General features: G+C 46.5%; 1 protein-coding gene across 7 annotated transcripts in view; it reads left to right on the plus strand.

Moving 5' to 3' along the window:
* The window catches only part of Mtm1 (myotubularin 1), a 109,576-nt gene that overhangs the window by 29,504 nt on the left and 61,368 nt on the right, over positions 1-18,704 (plus strand). For 4 of the 7 annotated variants that reach the window (XM_004874117.4, XM_087209767.1, XM_087209766.1 and 1 more), the window contains exons 5-6: positions 11,357-11,467; positions 15,948-16,049. In XM_004874117.4, coding sequence (XP_004874174.1) covers positions 11,357-11,467; positions 15,948-16,049 — 213 coding nt within the window. Of the gene's footprint in view, positions 1-11,356; positions 11,468-13,947; positions 14,023-15,947; positions 16,050-18,704 lie in introns of all 7 variants that reach the window. The other 3 variants (XM_021251646.2, XM_021251647.2, XM_087209763.1) reach the window with 1 other exon arrangement.

Here is an 18,704-nt window from a genome sequence, read left to right on the forward strand (position 1 = left end):
GCCTGTACAGCAGAAAACAGCCAATAGCAGAAAACGCCATATCAGGAGTGCTATTTAAGTGGTGGCTTAGGAGCCTAGAAAGCTATTATAGTGCTTTTTCCCCCGAAGCTCCAAACAACAGCATAACTGTCGAGTTTACTGCAGAACATGAAAACATTCTTTTGTGTGTTTGACAAGAGCTGTCATCTCGGCGGCATTTTGAAGCGGACACCTGTTTGTCTCAGGTATGTAAACACTGCAGTAGGAGCCATGTGCCCAGGTGTGTGCGGCCTGACTTTGGAGTCTGTGCTCCCATTTTGTAAGGGACGCCGAGGGACCACTGTCACATCCTCGGGTTACCACAGCAGCTGCATCTACCGACTCTCGTTGCGTGGTCTCCCCCAGGGTCTGTCCTGGCCACTGCCTCCACAGTGACCGCCTCAGGCCAGACTGACCAGAGCTGCTTGGTTCTGCAGCTCTCCTTGGCTTCCTGTTGCCTGCAGAGGAAAATCAGTTCCCCTCTGTGTGGTGTAAATTCCTTGGGGCTTCTCTAGCCTCGACTCCCACAGCTCCTCCCGGAACACCTCCCCCAGAATGTATGCAGTCTTCTCACTGAACCCCAGCACCCCTTTCCCCGCCCCTTTCAAAGCCATTCTTTGTCCTCAAGAAGCCACCTCAAAAGTCACTTGCTCTCTGGAGCTTTCTGCAGCTGCCCCTGAGGGAGTCCTCCCCTTTCTGTGTCCCTGTGGCCCTTTCTTCACGAATGGCCCCTTAGCTGCACTTGATAGCTTCCTTCCAGTTCTGTCTTTTTCCTGAGTGCATGACACCATCCCCTGAGGGACACTTCTCTGCTTTGTCGTGCTCAGTGTATGTTGGAGGACGGAGATGCTCCTCTGGTTGTTCGCTGGTGCTCAGCTCTTAGATGGAGCCTGGCACATTGAAGCTGCTCAGGCAGTATGAGTTGAATGCATGAATTTTGTCTCATTTGTGTGCTTGCTGCTGTGACTGCTGCTTTAACAAGTGCTGTGTCCTGGTCTCTATGCCAGCCCGTGCAGTGTTGGTAGACACCAGATGCCCAGAAAAAGTGTATTCAGCGAGTGAGCTCAGGAGGAAGCAGACGCCTGCTTTGTTAGTGCTCCTCAGAGGGTAAAGGCCTTGTTGTGGGTTGACCACAACATTGTTAGTGCGGCCCGTACTAAGTCACGGCATCTTGAATACCAGCATTGCCTCTGGAGTTCAGAGGCACCTTTGACCTTGAGGGTGCCAAGGAACTTGTCTTTGGATTAATATTGTGACCACAGCAGGGGCCACCGTAGGCGTATGCTACCCTTTGATCTGGTAGAATAGCATGGAAACTGCTTCCAGATTCTTGTCCAGAAGTACTTTGGGTCCAGTCGATGAGAGACAACTTAAGTGTTTGTTCATCCACACATCCTTCAATCCAGAAGCGGTCCCTGACCACCGTGTGGCTTCATGGGATATGGAGAGGAGCAATTGATTGAAATAAGACTCAGCCCACAGTGGTGTGCTTAGTGCTGTGAGGAACTAAGGGAAAGGGACGAGTCAGGATACCATAGAGAAGGGTCTTGGGGAGCAGTGACAGTGGCATGGGAAGGATGGACGAGCATAGTAGGTAGAAGTTTTCCGTACCCACATGGTGCTTTCCATATGGATACAGACATCCGTGCTATGGAGATGGTTGAGTGATCTATGGGGCTGGAACATCGGTGGAGGAGGAAGTAGTAGGGGGCAGGAGGGAATGAGTCTAGAGGAAGAGAGGCAGGAGACCCATAAGTCAGCTAAGAGGTGCGTGGTGTGTGGAGAATGATGGCCCCAAGTGCAGATTTGTCTGCAGTGTGGATGATGGGTGAGGGAGAGAGGGGGGCAAGAAGACCTGCTGGGAAGTTACCTGCGGGTCCCAGGTGAGCGAGAGGGCCTGATGCCCCTTGTAGCACATGTAGATCAGAGGAAACAGCCACAAGAGTGCAGAGGATTTGAGTGGCCAAGAACGACTCCTGGGGTTTCTCGCTTGAATGATTGGAGCTGCTGCCATTCATCAGAACAGATGCTAACGGGGGAGGAGCCTGGCATAGATCAGCCTGGGGAGGGGGACAAGTGTGAAGGTGGAGACTTAGCCTGCGCAGCTAGCACATGGGACTGTCCCCCTGTGCAGCTGGGAACATGGAGATTTCCTGGCACCGCTGGGTGTCGAGAACCTTTCTCTGTGGTAAGGAGAGGAAGGGCCAGGGACAGAAACAAAGCAGCAGCTAATGAGCCATGGCAAAGCCCCTGGGAGCCACTGTGGTCACAGAGGGTGGAAAGGAGAATGTCAGGAAGGAAGGGGCGGCCTAAGGTGGGTCAGGGATCAGTAAGATAAAGAGTGAGGAGAGGCCGGAAGGGTGGCCCCAGAGACCCTGGGAGCTTGCAGATAGATACCGTATTGAACAAGCTCCTTCAGGTTTACTGACCCCTTTTGTTTTTCTTTTTCTGCATGGTACCAGGGATTGAACCCGGGGGCTTCACACTTCACACAGCTATGTCCCTAGCCCTTTTTAAAATGTTTTATTTTGAGACATGGTCTTACTCAGTTGCAGAGTTGCCCTGGCTGGGCTTGAACTTGTCATCTTCCTCTCTCAGCCTCCCAGAATATTAGGATTACAGGCGTGTGCCACCATGCTCAGCTCTGAGCCCTTTTCTACACACTTAAAAAATTTTTTTATATTAGTACATGCTTGCAGTACTTTTTCTTAGTACATTCATCGTAGGGAGTTGGTACATGTTATTTAACTCATCTTAATTCTTTTTACTTCCCCTTTCCCCATTTCTAGATCCCTTTCCCGTTTGCAAAAAGATCTGTCTCCCTGATTCCTATTATCCATCCTTTGTTTTGTTCTTTAAATTATTTATACTTTGGGTTTCTTATATAAGAGAAACCATGCAATATTCAAGCTCCAGCACTCTCTTTTGTCTGAGGCAGGCAAAGCGACACTGCCCAGGTGCATTCCTTATTCTTTCTTTCTTTATTTTTTGTGTGTGTCCCGGTGCAGACCTTTCTTCTGTACCTGTTTTTCACTTCCTACTGCGTGCCAGAGATACGATGACTTTTTGCCTGGCCTCCCAGAGTCATGGCCAAGCTGAAATTTCCCCCAGTTCCTTCATTTGGTGTTCTTAGTTTTCTTAATGGTACCACTTTTCATCCTGTCACCCTGTAGTCACTTCTGTTCCCAGCCCCACCCCCTTTGTCTGCAGTCCTCTGTGTTGTTGCAGATGCCGCATCCTCCCGGCAGGCCTGTCTCCCCTTATTCCCCGTGTGTCCGCTCCACACCCTGGCTCCAGCCGCCCCTTGCTGTTCCCTACGCTGGCCCTGGGCTTTCTCAGCCCCAGGCTTTGCTTCAGGCCATTTCTCCACCTTGCACACATGTTTACCCCCACCCTGTCCCCCACTGTTGGCCCCTGCCCCCTTTAAACGTTATTTGGTGGTAGAATGTTTATAATTACCCACCGGCCATCTGAAGAAATCCCATCCTCTCCTTTCCCTTACACCAGAGATAATTGTCATTTTAAAATCAGTGTTCACACTCCTGGCCCTTCCGCAAATTCCTTTGAAAATAGAATGGAACATAGGAGCTGAAGTGCAAGGACTCCAGGCCTGCTAGGTGAGCAGGAATTGGGCTAAGACTGCTGGCCGAATGACAATCACGTTGTGGAGACTGATTGCATTTTCTGACCATACGTTTGAGATCAGAAACATCACCTTCTTGCAGGATTAGATTTAAAAACAAATTCGGTGTTTGGCTTTTCTCTGAAAGATAGTAATGCAGTGGTTTAGTTCTTTTGGCAGAGTGTTTACCCCGAGATTCTGGAATCCCACTGAATTCTGTGGTTCTTTTATGGCCCCTCAATAGAAACAGGGCACACAGCATGAACTTCTTCGTAAGGGCACTTCTGGGAAGGACGAGGACAAGGTGGCCTGTCTGCTTTGCTTGCCTCTCGGGTTTCTAGTGTGGAGATGGGACTTGGGTGCAGAGAGGGCTGCTGAGCCTGCATGTTGTTGGGCTTTGTCTCGCAAACACCTGGTTCCAAAAAGACCTTCAGCCAGGTGCTGGGCATCATGCTGCCTACAAGTGGGGCAGCTAGCAAGTGTACTAGCACTTGGTTTCCCTCATCTCTGTTGCTGGTACCGTTAGAGCTGTAAGCACTCGGTACCAGCAGGAGGGGAAATAAGTGGACCTTCCACTCCGGGTATTTCAGAGCCAGGCCTGCGTCCTTCCCCAGAGGGAGGCCAGACCACTGCATTAGAAGTGCAAGCAAAAGGATTCTTACAGTATTTTTCTCTTTTAAAAATGCATTGGAGGGCTGGGCGTGGTGGCACACACCTGTAGTCCGAGCACTCAGGAGGCTGAGGCAGGATGATCACTGCGAGTTCGAGGCCAGCCAGAACTACATAGCAAGACCTGTCTCAAAAAAAAAAAAAACAAAACAAAAAATGCATTGGAAACTTCAAGATTGTCCTTTTTAAAGTCCTCTGTCTAGTGAATTTGATACCTCTTTTTATTTAGAAGGAGGTGGAATAATGCTACCTGGACTATAATAATAGAACCGTCCTGTTGGGTCCATAAACAGCAGTATCACTGGCAACGTAGACTCCCTACTATACATTAGCTTCCCAGATTCAAGAACTGAAATGCTCTGAAATCAGATGTCATGCTTAAAACGTTTCAGATTTTAGAGGTTTTCAGATTAGGGTTACTCAACCAGTGAGCTCTACGTAAATATTCCAAAATCCAGAAAACCTTAGAATCTGAAACACTCTGGTCCCAAGCCTAAGCATTTTGGATAAGGGATACTCAACCTGTGCAGGTAGTCTTCTAAACTCATGGGCTTACATCATCTCTGTATATTACCGCTATAAAACAAGTGCCATTTTCAGGTTACCACATTCACGACACGGCTGTGTGTACATGACTGTCCCATGCTGTCCAATGAGACAGTCCTGCATGTACCACTGGGGATTCAAGCCAGCAGGGACATGTTAATACCCAGGCTCCTTTGCTCTTTGTTCCCATGCTAACGCCCAAATCAAGGGTCTGTGGGCTGCCGAGCCCTGGTGATAAAAGTCATGTAATGGATTGAATTAATTAGTTCTACTACAAGTCAGATTCCAGCCCTCAGAAAGGGTCTCATCACTAACTCGGCAATTCTTTTCATCTCTAGTTGACATCCCCAGCACTTTGCCAATAAACCTCCTGTGAGCTTTAGCTGACCTTGTGTTTCGTGCTGTCAAAAGCTGAAAGTCAGCTTGTCTGAGCTCCTATAAATTCCCCTGTCAGCCTCTAGCAATGTCTGTTTTCACCCATCTTTTTTTCCTTCCCTCCCCTCTGAGAGGAAGGAGCTAGGCATTTCATGTTCCTCAGCAAGTCCTCTCCTTGAGCCTTTCTCCTCCTGCCCCATTCAGAGTCCCCATTCCCCACTGGTCATTCTTATGTTTTTGGTTTTCATCCTTTTTGGTCCCTCCCCACCCTGAAGATCTGCTCAAGCCTTGTTATTTTAAAACCCCCTCTTGCATCCCTGCTATCATCCTCTTTCTTTCCCTTCTTTGCTAAGCTTCCTTAAGAATGAGTCTTCACCTACTGCTTCCATTTCTGGGCTGGTGGCTCCTGGGCCACTTGGGTCTGGCTTCTGTTCCCTGTTGAAAATACTCAGTCCCTGCACCATTCCAAGACCTCAGCTCTTCCCTTCTCTGCCATGATGGGAAGTGTTTCTCTCTTCCTTCTTTCTTTGCCCCTCTCTCCATGCACTCTTGGCTCTTCTGCCTTTTGCCTTCTGTGTTCGTCCCTTGAGCTCTCCTTTGCCCTCTTCTCTCTCAGTTGTCAGTTCCTGGCCAGTTCTGTAGCTGCTGCCCCAGCCTTTGGGTGCTTGGGGAATGTGTGTGTGTCTCTCAAGGAGCGGCCTCCTGCAGCTTGGAGTCCCATGGGACAGATGGGCAACAGTCACATAATCACAGTAGTACTGACCGCAAGGGGGATTGGTGTCATGGGGGAGGACAAGAGGGTGAGTGTTCCAGGCACCTGGCATTTGTTCAGAGGCAAGGCTGCTGCACCTGCGCTGTGAAGACTAAATGTGACTTTTACCTAGATGCAGGCAGCGCTGGGGAGGTGAGAAGAAGCAGCCTGTGAGAGGGCCTGAGAGCAAAGGAAGTATGGAAAGAGGACCTGATGGCTGGAGGGGAAAGAGGCGAGGGATGACACGGGCATATGTGGTGGCCAGGTGGCCTAGGCCCTGCCAGATTTCCTAAGGGTTTTGGGGTTTACGTTGTTTTATTTTTAATCAATTTTTTTAAATTGACAAAATCAGATGGCCTGGTAGCACATCCTTGTAGGCCCAGCACTTGAGAGGCTGAGGCAGGAGTATTGCCATGAGTTCAAGACCAGCCTGAACTACATAATGAGACCCTGTCTCAAAAAATGAAAAAAAACAAAAAAAAAATCACATTTATCATGATTAACATGTTTTAAAATAGGTATACATTATGGAATGGCTCGCTGAAGCTAATGAACATACATGTTACCTTACACATATGATTTTTTTGTATGTGTGATAAGGATCCTTAAAATCTACTAACTCTGGTCACCATGCTGGACAGTGGGTCCCTTGTACTTCTTCCTCCTGCCTAACTGAATGTCATATCCTTTGACTGTCAGCTCCCCGCCCTCATCTCTCAGGGTTGGGGTCTTCAGAGTTTAGCCATGAGGAGCTTTTGGGGGGGTGGTGTGAGCAGAAATGCCAGCAGCAGTGGCTTTTCCACTAGGCAACCCTGATGCCCTGTCAGCTGTCTCTTTGCAAAGAGAAGCTGCTGGCCGAGCTGGGAGAAGTTGACAGATGCGAGACTGATTTAAGGGTGGAGACAAGAGGGACGCAAAGTGTCCCTTGGTTTGTAACTTTTGAAGCCGGGACACGCAGATGAAGTGCCAAGCCACCAAGATAGGAAACCTGGTAAAAGGATGTCATTCAGCTCTGGACAGACTTAGAGGGAGGTGTCTTTGGGATCTCTTCCGGTGCTGCCTGCTGCATGTCTGCATTTGGTGCATTGGTCCTACTCTCCAACCTATGGGTCTGTCTTTCTGCCAAAGCCCTGCCTCTGTTCTTCCCATCCTTTGTGGGACCACTGTGGTCCATCCCAGAGATCTGGGCCCGAATCCAAGTCCTGTTTGCTTCCTCCCAGGCTCACCCAGTCTGCTTTCTCCCTCAGGTCTCCCCTCTCCCAGTCCCTCAGAGCCTCTCGTGGGCATGCAAGCATCAGGCTCCACAGTTCGGCCAGTGGGCCCAGCGCTGCTGGCTGAGTCCTCAGAAAGCCACTCGATCTTGGCCTACCTCTCCTCCGAAATCATCCTGTGGCCCTCACTGGTCTAGTCCTGCTGGACTCCCTTGTGCAGTGATGGCGAACCTTTTAGAGCTTTCAGTAATAAACAGCCAGCTGTAGCATACGAGCTGTAGGTTCACCCCCACTGCCCTAGCAGATTCCTGGTGCCCGCTCTTTGACCCGAGCACTTGAGTTTTGACAAATTGCACGTATTTTCCCACATGTGCTGCTGGGAAACCCTTACCTGTGTCCAGAAGGTTGGCCCTTTAAGGGTCATCTTTAAAGCAGCCATCGCCTCGGAACTCTCATCCTCTCGCTTCCCATGCCGCTTCATATGGACTCTTCTCCCCGCTCCCGGCACTTGCAGCCTGGCATCATGGCTTCTTGGGCGCCTGTGTCTTATCTCCGGGTAGAGCCACGCCCTGAGCTCACAGGGGCCACTCTGCAACTTGTCTTTGGGCCCCATCAGCCAGGACAGTCCCTGTCACTCCCTGGACAGTGTGCTGTTTTAGGTACTTAGAGGCACGGAATTCTGAGTTAAAATGGACCTCTGAGATGCCTTCAATATTTAATGATATTTAGATAGTGATGACTCACGTTCCCAGGTAGTGGGGCTAGTTTTCCTATTCGTGGATCTTCCTGTTCGGCCTGCTGAGTTGTCAGACCCTGAACGTGTCATTCAGGGAGAACGTGGTAAAGAGCTTGATTAGACTGTGGCACCTGTGGCCAGGAGTGGCTGCTTCTCCTTGCTGTCCCGTGTTGTGCTCTGTGCTGGGCTGAGACAGTCTGAGCTGTACAATTTCATCTGTATAGAAACAGAGAATGGTGGCACACACCTGTCATCCCAGCCCTTGAGAGGCTGAGGCAGGAGGATCGCAGCAAGTTCAAGGCCAGCCCGTACTACATAGTGAGACCCCGTCTCAAAAGTGAAAACAAAAAAAGGACCAGACAACAGCAGGGTTTCTTCTCACTTTTAATTCTTCTGCCTTTAAAAAATATCCCTGCAGGGCCGAGGATGTAGCTCAGTGGCACTGCGCCTGCCTCACAAGCACAAGGTCCTGAGTTCAATCTCTGGTACCAAAAAAAAATAAATATTCTAGCCTCCATGTTGGCATTAGACTATCAGACTTTTATGTATTGTATGTAAATTGACATTTAAGAGTATAATTCACAGGGCCGGGGATTTAGCCCAGTGGTTCCGTCGCCTGCCTTGCAAGCGCAAGGACCCGAGTTCGATCCCTGGTACCAAAAAAAAAAAAGAATATAATTCACAGATGCTCATAAATCTCCATGTGCTCTAAGGATAATAACAGACTACCTGATAGTATGTTTTTCCAAACTAGTCTGCAGCAAGGGGGAGGCAATACTGTATAATGTGGACCTGTGCATGTACACTTTAACTAAGTAGCATTTTTCTCTTCAGGCAGCCCTGTTTCAGTCATGTAGTGAGATGCCTCACTCCATGGCAGCAGCTACAAAGTGCTTCCTTCAAGCTATAAACAGAAAGAACTGTCAGATGCTAGCTAGAGCTGGATCTGCTAGATTTGCAGAGCACAATTACATCTTCCAAACACTTAGGTGTTCTTTGACATCATAATAATGATCACAATGACTTTCATTGTTTTCTGGCTACCAGTGACAGGCATCACGCCAGGTACTTTAAATCCATTATCTCAAATCATCCCTACTTTGCAAGTATAAGAGATAAGAGTAACATGCCTAAGTCATCCAGCTAATAAATGTCAAAACTCAGATTTGAGCCAATTTTGTCCATATTTAGAACTTGTCTCTAGTTGGGCGTGGTAGCACATGCCTGTCATCCTAGCTCTCGGGAGGCTGAGGCAGGAGGATCGCCATGAGTTTTAGGCCAGCCTGAACTACATAGTGAGACCCTGTCTCAAAACAAACAAAAGAGCCTGTATTTTTTCCCAAATAGCTATACTTACACTTTTTTGACTTTTTATTTTGAAATAATTATGAACTTGCAAAAATAGTACAGAGACGTCTCATGTACCTGTTGCCCAGTGCTCCCTAGCAACGGTATTGTTTTATCAGAGCCAGGAAGTTGTTGGCACAATATAGTTAATTAGACTCTGACCATGCTTGCCCACTTTTCCTATGTTTCTGTGCACAGTCTGTGACATAGGGGCCCAAGTAAGCACAAGACATGGGATTGTCACATCACCATAGAAGAGTTCCTTCATGGTCGCACCCTCCTCCCCTCAACCCTGACGACCACAACCATGTCTCCCTGAACTATCTCTGCATTGGTGCAGTCACATGACATCTGTCCTTTTGTGGTTGGCTTTATTTACTCAGCTTGATGGCCCTAAAGTTCTTCCGGGTTGCATAGATCCTCAGGGCGTTCATTTTTATTGCTGAGTAGTATTCCAGGGAATGGATGCATCGTAATCTTCGACTTTCTGAATTCCTAAATATCCCCTGAGCTATGTTTATATTCTATGAGGAAGTGTTTAATGTCTGTATTGTCTTTGAAAAGGAAGGATTTAAAATCAAAGAAATACTTTCTTTGTATCCCCTAAAAGGACATTTTTAAAGGGCAAAAACTCAAAAACCTTTAAAAAAATTTTTTTTAGCCGGGGATTTAGCTCAGTGGTTCCACTGCCTGCCTCGCAAGTGCAAGGATCTGAGTTTGATCCCCAGTACCAAACAACCAACCAACCAACAAAACAAAAAAAACAGTACACTTGGGCCAGAGATTTAGCTCAGTGGTGCCAGCGCCTGCCTCGAAAGCTCAAGGTCCCGAGTTTGATCCCCGGTACCAAAAAAAAAAAGAAAAATTTTATTGTCAAACTCATCTAATACAATATTAAAGAAATTTTTGGATTAAAAGTTATATATCCCATCATACCTTCATGCATATGAATATATATTTTAGGACAGTCTATTTTAGTGTATTTTGTATGCTGCTTTTTTCCACTTAAACTTGTTTGCCAGATACCACCGTTGTTAAGTAGCTATGTATTTCTTCCATCGAGGCAACCCCTCAAGTAGCCTCACACACATAGCTTTCTCATGCTCAATGATCACTCTTGATGTGTGCCCCTGGCCCTTGGCTTGGATGTCAACCCTGCCCCATGTTTACTGCGCATGTTACTGAAGGTTTTACAAACCTCCATTGGCAAATCAGGAAACAGGAATACTTTCCCTTCTCCCTCGAATGGTTGTAAGGATAAAATGAGACAGCGCATGCCCAGACCCTATGGCAAGCAGAACCTGGCACAGGCAAGGTCCTCTTATGTGCAGCCACCACCTGACTAACATGATTCCATCATGCCAACAGTCTTACGGGTTGCAGTCAGCATTGACTTGCAAACCCGGAGAAGCTTTGTACCCATGCTACTTCCAGGCGCTTAAATTCTAGTGGCAAATACAAATGCATATAGTATGAAGCAGGTGGTGTGACAGAAACCTATCTCAAGCACCGGGGACCTTGGGAGAGGAGGTGGTTCATTGTGCCTGTTCTGATTGGGAAGCAAGGCTTGGTGAACAGGGAATAGCTTGAGCAGAGCAAAGGGTTGAGATCCAAGCCAGGGCCTGAGACACACACCAGGAGTCAGTTGTGTCACTCCTAACAACTTAGAGTAATCATTTAGCCCAAGAAGCTCTGTGCATGAGGAAGCTTGGGCAAGTGGCCTATTGTGGATGAAGTGTTTGAAGGATGGGGAAGGGTCTTGCTTAGCTGGAGAGCACGGTATTGTGGGAGAGACGCCATACAGAAGTGGGCTTCAGGCGATGTCACAGCCCTCTGGAATTATGGGCCTAGAGGAGTTCTCTCTGTCCCATAGGCACTGTGCAATGGCCAGTTCTCAGTGCATACTCGACTCCTCAAATGCTTGCTTTTTCATGTGTGATCTGTCCTGTATTTTTGTTCATAAAGAGTAAAGGGCTAAGACGGAAAAAAAAACCTTGAAAGCTTATGGTTATTTTACGTGTTTTTTGATGTTTTAATTACAGTGACAGAAATATTAACTTTTATGTTTTTGTCCATTACAGGATTCTGCTCTAATACTTGATGTTCCTCTGGGTGTGATCTCAAGAATTGAAAAAATGGGAGGCGCGACAAGTAGAGGAGAAAATTCCTATGGTCTAGATATTACTTGTAAAGTAAGAGATTCAATACTTTCTTACACAAAGAAAAAGGCACAGTAGTGTTGAATAATAGTAGAAAGTTAATGTGGGCTTAAAGCAATCAAAATCTCCTGTACAGAGCCAGGGATGTAGCTCAGTGGCCCTGCAGCTGCCTGGCAAGTGCAAGGTCTTGAGTTTGATCCCCGATTCCAAAAAAAAAAAAAAAAAAAAAATCTCCTGTACATCCGAGATCCTAGAAATGGTTCTCCTTTTATGCTTTGAGATTTCCCAAAGCACTGAGGGAGAGAGTTCCCATCCAAGGGACCCACGTGGTCACCACGAAAGAGGCCTTGAGGAACTGGTCAGCTTATTAGCTTGACTGAGTAGAAAGAAAACGTTATTGATAACATTTTTTAAACCTTTGTAGTTCTTGCTCCAGTCTGCTCTGGGTGACCCTTCATGTCATGTGTCACCAGCTACACACCTTCATACAATGGAAGGAATAGACTGCCTTCTGCGAACAGGATATGTCTTTATCTCTGACAACCTTTGTAGCTTTTGCTGAGTTTTTAGAGGTAGTGATCTAATATTTTGTTTGGGGATGATGATCAGGAGAAATTTAATGGTAATTAAATATAATCAGTTATATTAGTAACCATTGATTGAATATCTGTGTCCACCCAAACACATGCTAGGTGCTTTGCATCCCCCCAGCACAACCTTCAAAGATGGTCATATTGTAGATGGGGAGCCTGAGGCTCAGAGGGGTCACATTGCTGAGTTCACCCTACAAATGGCAGAGCCAGACTCCAAATCCAGTGAGGTAAACAGTAGGTCAGTCTTCTGGCAAGGGATCCTGCTTTCCTGGTGTTGGGTTTCAGGAGATGACTATCTGTAGCATCATGGCCAAGTCTAGAACAAGCTGCGAGGGATTTGGAGATCATCTGTCCTCCTAGTTCTCCAACCCAGATATGTATCAGGACAATCTGGGAAGCTTTTTAAAAATGTAGATCCCTGGGCTGGGGATTCAGCTCAGTGGTTCCAGCGCCCGCCTCAAAAATGTAGATCCCTGAGATCTACCCCCAGATCCTACTGTGAGATCATCTCTGGAGGCTGGAGCCCAGAAGGGTGGAACGCTTCCAAGTGTTTCAGGTGACAATGCCAAACATCTTGAAGGACCTAACAGCAAATATTTTAGGCTGGATGAGCCGTGTAAGATTTGTGTCACATGTTCTTTTTTGTGTTTTGGGTTGTCCACCTTTTTAAAATGTAAAGTAATGTTCTTGGCTTGGGAGCCATATACAAAAAGTGACCTTTGCTGACCCCTTGCCAGTCCAAGTCCTTCCTTCTGTGGATGGGGACATGAAGTCTTTGCCTACGGCTGCCCAAGGAGCCAAGGGAAGAGCCAGAGTTAGAAACTCTTGTCCTAGTCTTGTGGACTGTAATGTCACACAGTCTCTGCTTATGTTTGGATTATGAATCCAGTGAAGACACTCTGCCAGAAACCAAGAGGTTATATCATTATTAAACTTGGTCTGAAATTCCCCACTACATCCCGCCTCATCTTTTTGTTTTTGTTTTGATCTAAGCTACCTGAATTCACGCCTTATCTATTATCCCAGCTACTGCCTACACTTTAGACCTAGAAGTGTGGGTGTTTACGATGTTGGAAGGATTCTGCATTTCACATAAACAGATTTGTGGGAGTAATGTTTTAAAGTCCTCAAGGGAATGTGGCTGATAATTTTAGTGATTTTGAAGTGACGTTAATTCTAATGAAGCTTTTTAAAAAAAATCCCATTTGCTGTCTTATCAATAGGAAAAGTTGTATTTAAATATTAATCCCCCAAAATTAATAAGACAAAGCATGTTCTCACCTTTTGACTCTTAGAAGAAAAGGCTTAGCAACAACTCTCCAGGCCTAATTCTCAAGTATTACATATGTGTATTTCTTGGAATTAGCCTGCGTTCAAAGATGATGGCCTAGAACAATGTTGTAGCACAACTTTTAACTAAATGATCTCCCTGGAAACACTCTCCACTTTCTGTCACAGACCTGGGTCGATAGAGGGGCTAAGGCTCGGACCCTGTCTGTCTCGCCTCTGGCCATAGTGCAGGCAGTCCTGACACCCCTGCGTGTGTGGCCTTCAGCGAGCATGCCAAGGTTTCTGCTTGCCAGCAGCAGTGCCCACAGGTGCATAATAGTCCCAGAGGACGTGTCCAGCAGCAGGGGAGGAATTTGCTCTGAATGTGGGGTTGTTCCCGTGCAGGCCCCGTACCAGCCCCTGCTGGCCATAAAGGAGCAAATCCACACTGCCACAAAGCCTTCTGTCTCCTTCCCTTCCTCACTCCCCTTACTCGGTGTCGAGACAGTGCCCTACTTTGAAGTGAGCAGTGTTTTCCTGTTTAGAAATGGGTTCGGAGAGGGGCCTGGGGAAGTAGACCTGCTGGTAAACAGGGCTAGGAGGCTCTTCCCCCGAAGGGTGCTTCCCACGTGCCCTTCCCTGACTCTTCAGGTCTGCGGAGACCAGGTGGAATGCGGTTGTCGATGTGTGCTCCATTTCTGTCACAGATTTGGTGATCTGCTGCCTGTGAGTCATTTGCCTTTTCCACTGCAATTTTCTCCTTGGCAAGAAATAATTTTGTCTTTAATTGCATCTGTATCCAATGGCAAAAAGAAGTTGCTTGGATTACGTGTTCCTTGGCAGATGAAAAGCTTATTGGAATCCCTGATACATAAGCATAAATATTTGATGTAGAGATGGTCTCATTTCTGGCCAGGTGTTTAAGAGAAAGATGTTACAGTTATCATTGACTTGTGGCTGTTAGGAAGAAAGTTTCTCCCAGGTCCTTGAGCCCCAAGGCTCTGCAGCCATCCCATGTTGGGCCTGCAGTGGGTTGTAGACCCTTTGAACATGTCCCATCCCATTGAAATGATTTTCTTCTGAGCTCACCACTGCTCTGCATCCTGAACCAATGACTAACATCCCTGAATTCTTGGGACACAATGTCAACTGGTTGTTGGACTTAATTTACATGCTTTAAAAATGAAAAGCTGGACTGGGGACATGGCTTGATGACAGAGCACTTACCTGGCATATGCAAAGTGCTGGGTTTCATCCCCAGCACTGAAAAAAAAGAACGAAAGAAATGAAAGCAGCAGGCTTAGGACTGTGATTAGGTGGTAGAGCATGTTCCTTACGTGTGTGAGGCCCTGGGTTCCAGACCCAGTGAGTAGGACCTGTAGAGAGAGTCTCCTGTCTCAGGGCAGTCATCAGAGGCCGGGGCTCCACTGCACACTCCATTTGCCCTTTGGGGTGTCTTAAGGGGCAAAGCCTTTGCTGATCCTTTGGGCCAGAGACTTACGAAGCTGTCCAAGTACTTTGGAGGTAGTAAGTGAGGAAGTGCTCTGAACAGTGAGAAGATTGCGATGCCCAAGGGGACACAGACTAGGTCTGCTCACTCCCGAGGTGGCCCAGGCCCCAGCACGGTACTTGTCTCTCTGAAAGGAGAATTGAAAATGTATTACTAAGTCGAACTTTTTTTCAGTGCTTAGCTACCACTCAGCCACAGCACCATGTTTGATTGTTTTAAAGAGACAACCTAAAAAAATGTAGCTTTGAAAATAAGCTAGAATATACTTTTATCTATAATTGACATTTAAAGGAACTTACTTTGTATTCAATTTAAAGAATCTTCCTCCCTGTTAAAGAGATGTGTATTGGAAGGTACCTTTAAGAGCTGGTTTTGGTCATTAATGTGTAGTTCCTAAAAATAAAGTTATACTACTCTGAGGTACTTTCATGTGGCTTATTTTGAACCTTGTGAAAGTAAACTTGGATAGTAAAAATAGATTGCTTGCGTTACTTGGATAAGAGTTTAAAATGCCATTTAGGGAGAGAACTTTTGCATTTTAATGATGTTTGAGAATGTTGACATCATATCTGATAGCAGGTACTCTTTTGAAAAGCTGTATGAATAAAATACTATTTGATAATTTAAAATATCGTGGAAACCATGAACATAGACACAGATGTGCAGGCATGGGTTGATTTCTTTCTTTTTATAAAATGCTATGTAGCTCTGTCTTGCCTTTAGCACTAGTTTTTGTTTTGTTTTGTCTTTGTTCGTTTGCTTTTTTTTTTGAGACAGGATCTCGCTTAGTTCAGGCTGGCCTGGAACTCACTATGTAGCCCAGGCTGGCCTGGAACTCACAGGAATCTTCCTGCCTCAGCCTCCCAAGTGCTGGAATTGCAGGCGTGTGCCATCACACTCAGCTCTAGCACTAGCTGTTTTGTCATATCTTTACCTTCATGGCTACAATGGGAATATTTTCAGGTGCTCCTAAAGTGGATATTTTAAAAGACCATATATGACAAAGTAATTTCCTTAGTCTAGCTTAATTGCCCTTTTAGGTAAGTGACTCGTCTACTCCCGAAGTTGAATAGAAGTTTTTTTGCTAATTAACGTGACTTTATTTGTAGACTGAACTGTCCCATTTCTCCTCTGCCCCCAGGATATGCGAAACCTGAGGTTCGCACTGAAACAGGAAGGCCACAGTAGGAGAGACATGTTCGAGACCCTCACACGCCACGCCTTTCCTCTGGCACACAGTCTGGTAAATTCCAGGGCTCTTCCTTGCGGCTGTCTTGGTGGAAACTGCCCGTGGGGCTGGATGCTCTCCATTCAGTCTGTGCTTCCTGATGATGCGTATGCAGGGCATGTATTAAGCCTGATTTAATCACTTCCAGAGGGAAGTGACAGATGGGGCACCCCAGATGACTGATTTTTGGTATCAGAACCCCTCGTGAACCTGTGAGTGTCACTGGGGCACCTTGTGCTCTGGCCCTGAGCATGCCCTTCACAATGCATGAGACAGGGAAAGGATGAGGTCAACTCCTGGAGTTTATTGCCCCTCACTTTGGCGCTAACCAATGAGCGATGCAGCTCAGGCTTACGTGGCTCTAGATATTGATGGGAACAGATCCTCTGATTAAGCCAATGCACTTCTGAAATACAGATGTGTTATGTAGATTCCACAGCCAGCAGCTACGTAGGATAGGTTTATTTTGGAAAAGAATGGCACTTTGGGGCTGAGGATGTAGCTCCTCAGTGGTAGAGCACCTGCGCAGCATGCACAAGGCCTTCAGTTCAATATCCAGTACCAGGGTGAAAAGAGAATGGTATTTCAAATGTCATTTGATAGCATTTAGTATATATTTATAGGATGTATCATGCATTTAATTAGTCATCCACTGTGGCTCATTCCAAAAGGTAATCCAGCAGCATGTGTACCTAAAACTTTTCCTTCCTCTTCACCAAACCTTTGAAGTGAGCTTCCTTTGGCCACATGGCTGAGCCAACCCTTCCATGAGTCTTGCTCTTCAGTCTTTCTTTATAGTCTGCCTTGGCCTTGACTTCCTTTTTCTGTCATGCCTTGCTTGCATCTTCTTACCTGATTGAGATAAAAGCCTACTAAGGAGAGAGCAAGGAAAACATTCTTTACAAAAGACACAACCACCTTGATTTCAGTAGAGGATAATTACACTGCATGCTAAAGTGAAGGGAGTGCATGCTGGTGAGAAGAGCTGCTTTGTATGGTCGCTTTTCTTCCTGTAGCTGTCTGTTAATATGTCCAGGGAGTTTGTTGGGTTTTGTTTTTTGAAATAAAAGTCTGAGATTTTTTTCTAGCGAATCACAGCCCTTCTCTCACCAGATTTCACCAGCAGTTGTTTCTGCCACGGGAAGGTCGTTGGTAGAAAGGAGGAGTTTTCCGTAGCAGCTGTGGAGATTAGGAGGGTATGAAAGTACTCATCTTGAATCTTGTGTTGATCACAGGTAGAAACTTAATGCTTCCATACAAATCCACAGATACTATATCTTTGAATCCGTGTTCAGCCTTTTCCGAGTTTCTGATTAAACATGTGATCCAAATAATATTTCTATAGTAAACATTTTTAAGTGACTGTGGACTGAAACCTCTACAAACTGTGTCAAGAGTTAGGCTAGCTTTCCTCTCAGATATTCTTTCTCTCACTTGCTTGGAGCTCAGACCAAATCTGGCAGCTCATTTCCATCTTCATTCTGTCTGATCTCTCCCTAGCATCCAGCACATTTAATTATGCTCTTGAAAATCCTGGCTTCTGTGTGCCTGTACCATCGTGATTGTCCCCTACCAGTCTTTTCATCCCTCTACTCTTCTCACCCCCTTTGCCTTAATGATTTCCTTTATGCCGGTGACTCCACCTATTCCTGCTGTGTAGATGACTTATAAGTCTAGCCCAGACAATGTCCTTGAATAAGTCTGTGTAACCTTCAAACTCCTCCCCCTGGAAAGTCCATGTGAATTACTGGGTCACTGGTACCCTAACCTCTTTGTAATTCACAAAACTTGCTCTTTCTTTTCTGTGTCCTGCAAGTTTGAGGGCCCCCAGTTATTCAGGTTCCACACTGAAGTCACCATTTTTATCTTCCCCCTGCCTTGTGTCCCATAGGCACATAGGTTCCACCTCCTAGAGGATCTATTTCTTAGTAACTCTCCACCCTTTCTTCCCATTTCCACTTGTGCTTCCCTTCTTCCAGTTTCCTCCCCTTCCAACTCACCCTATGCAATGCTGCCAGTTGGTTTTGTTTTTAATTTAAATGCAGTCATGGCACTGTGCCCCTCCCCCTAAAGAGGCCCTCCATGACTCTTCTAGCTTGTACCCTACACTATAGCTGTGCAGGGCTGCCCAGTGGTTCTCTGCCATACACGGCCCTTTCTCTTTGGCTTTTGCCATCGCCATTACCTGCAACATCCTTGTTGCTCTAATGCCCATCCTGAACACCCTCATCCTTCAGTATCTTGCTAAATCCCAGGTGTAGATCCGCTGTGGGGGCTCGTCTTACCTCTCTCTTTAGACTTAGCAGGTCCCTCTGTTTTAGCGGTTACCTCAGTTTGCCTTCTGTAATAATCATGTTGTAATTGCCTGCTGCCACTAATCCCTCCTGCCCATTGCACTGGGAGCATATCAAGGCAGGGATTACCATTTATCTGTTTCCCTAGCTTCAGCATCATGACTTCTGCACAGGAGGGATTGCGTTGTTGTTCTTGTTGTTTTGCAGTGCAGGGGATGGGTCATGGGGCTTCATGTTTGTTCGGAAGTGCTCTGCTTCTCAGCTACACCCCCAGCACCTCCCCGAGAGTTTTATATTGAACTCAGAAAGTGATGGAACAATCATTATATGGCAAGAGAGGGGATGAACGTTTCTGGATATTGTAGATCTAGTTCCA

The sequence above is a fragment of the Heterocephalus glaber genome, unplaced genomic scaffold (assembly GCF_053883595.1).
Source record: "Heterocephalus glaber isolate CG9 unplaced genomic scaffold, H.glaber_assembly_v1.0 deba00001066, whole genome shotgun sequence".
Classification (NCBI taxonomy): domain Eukaryota; kingdom Metazoa; phylum Chordata; class Mammalia; order Rodentia; family Bathyergidae; genus Heterocephalus; species Heterocephalus glaber.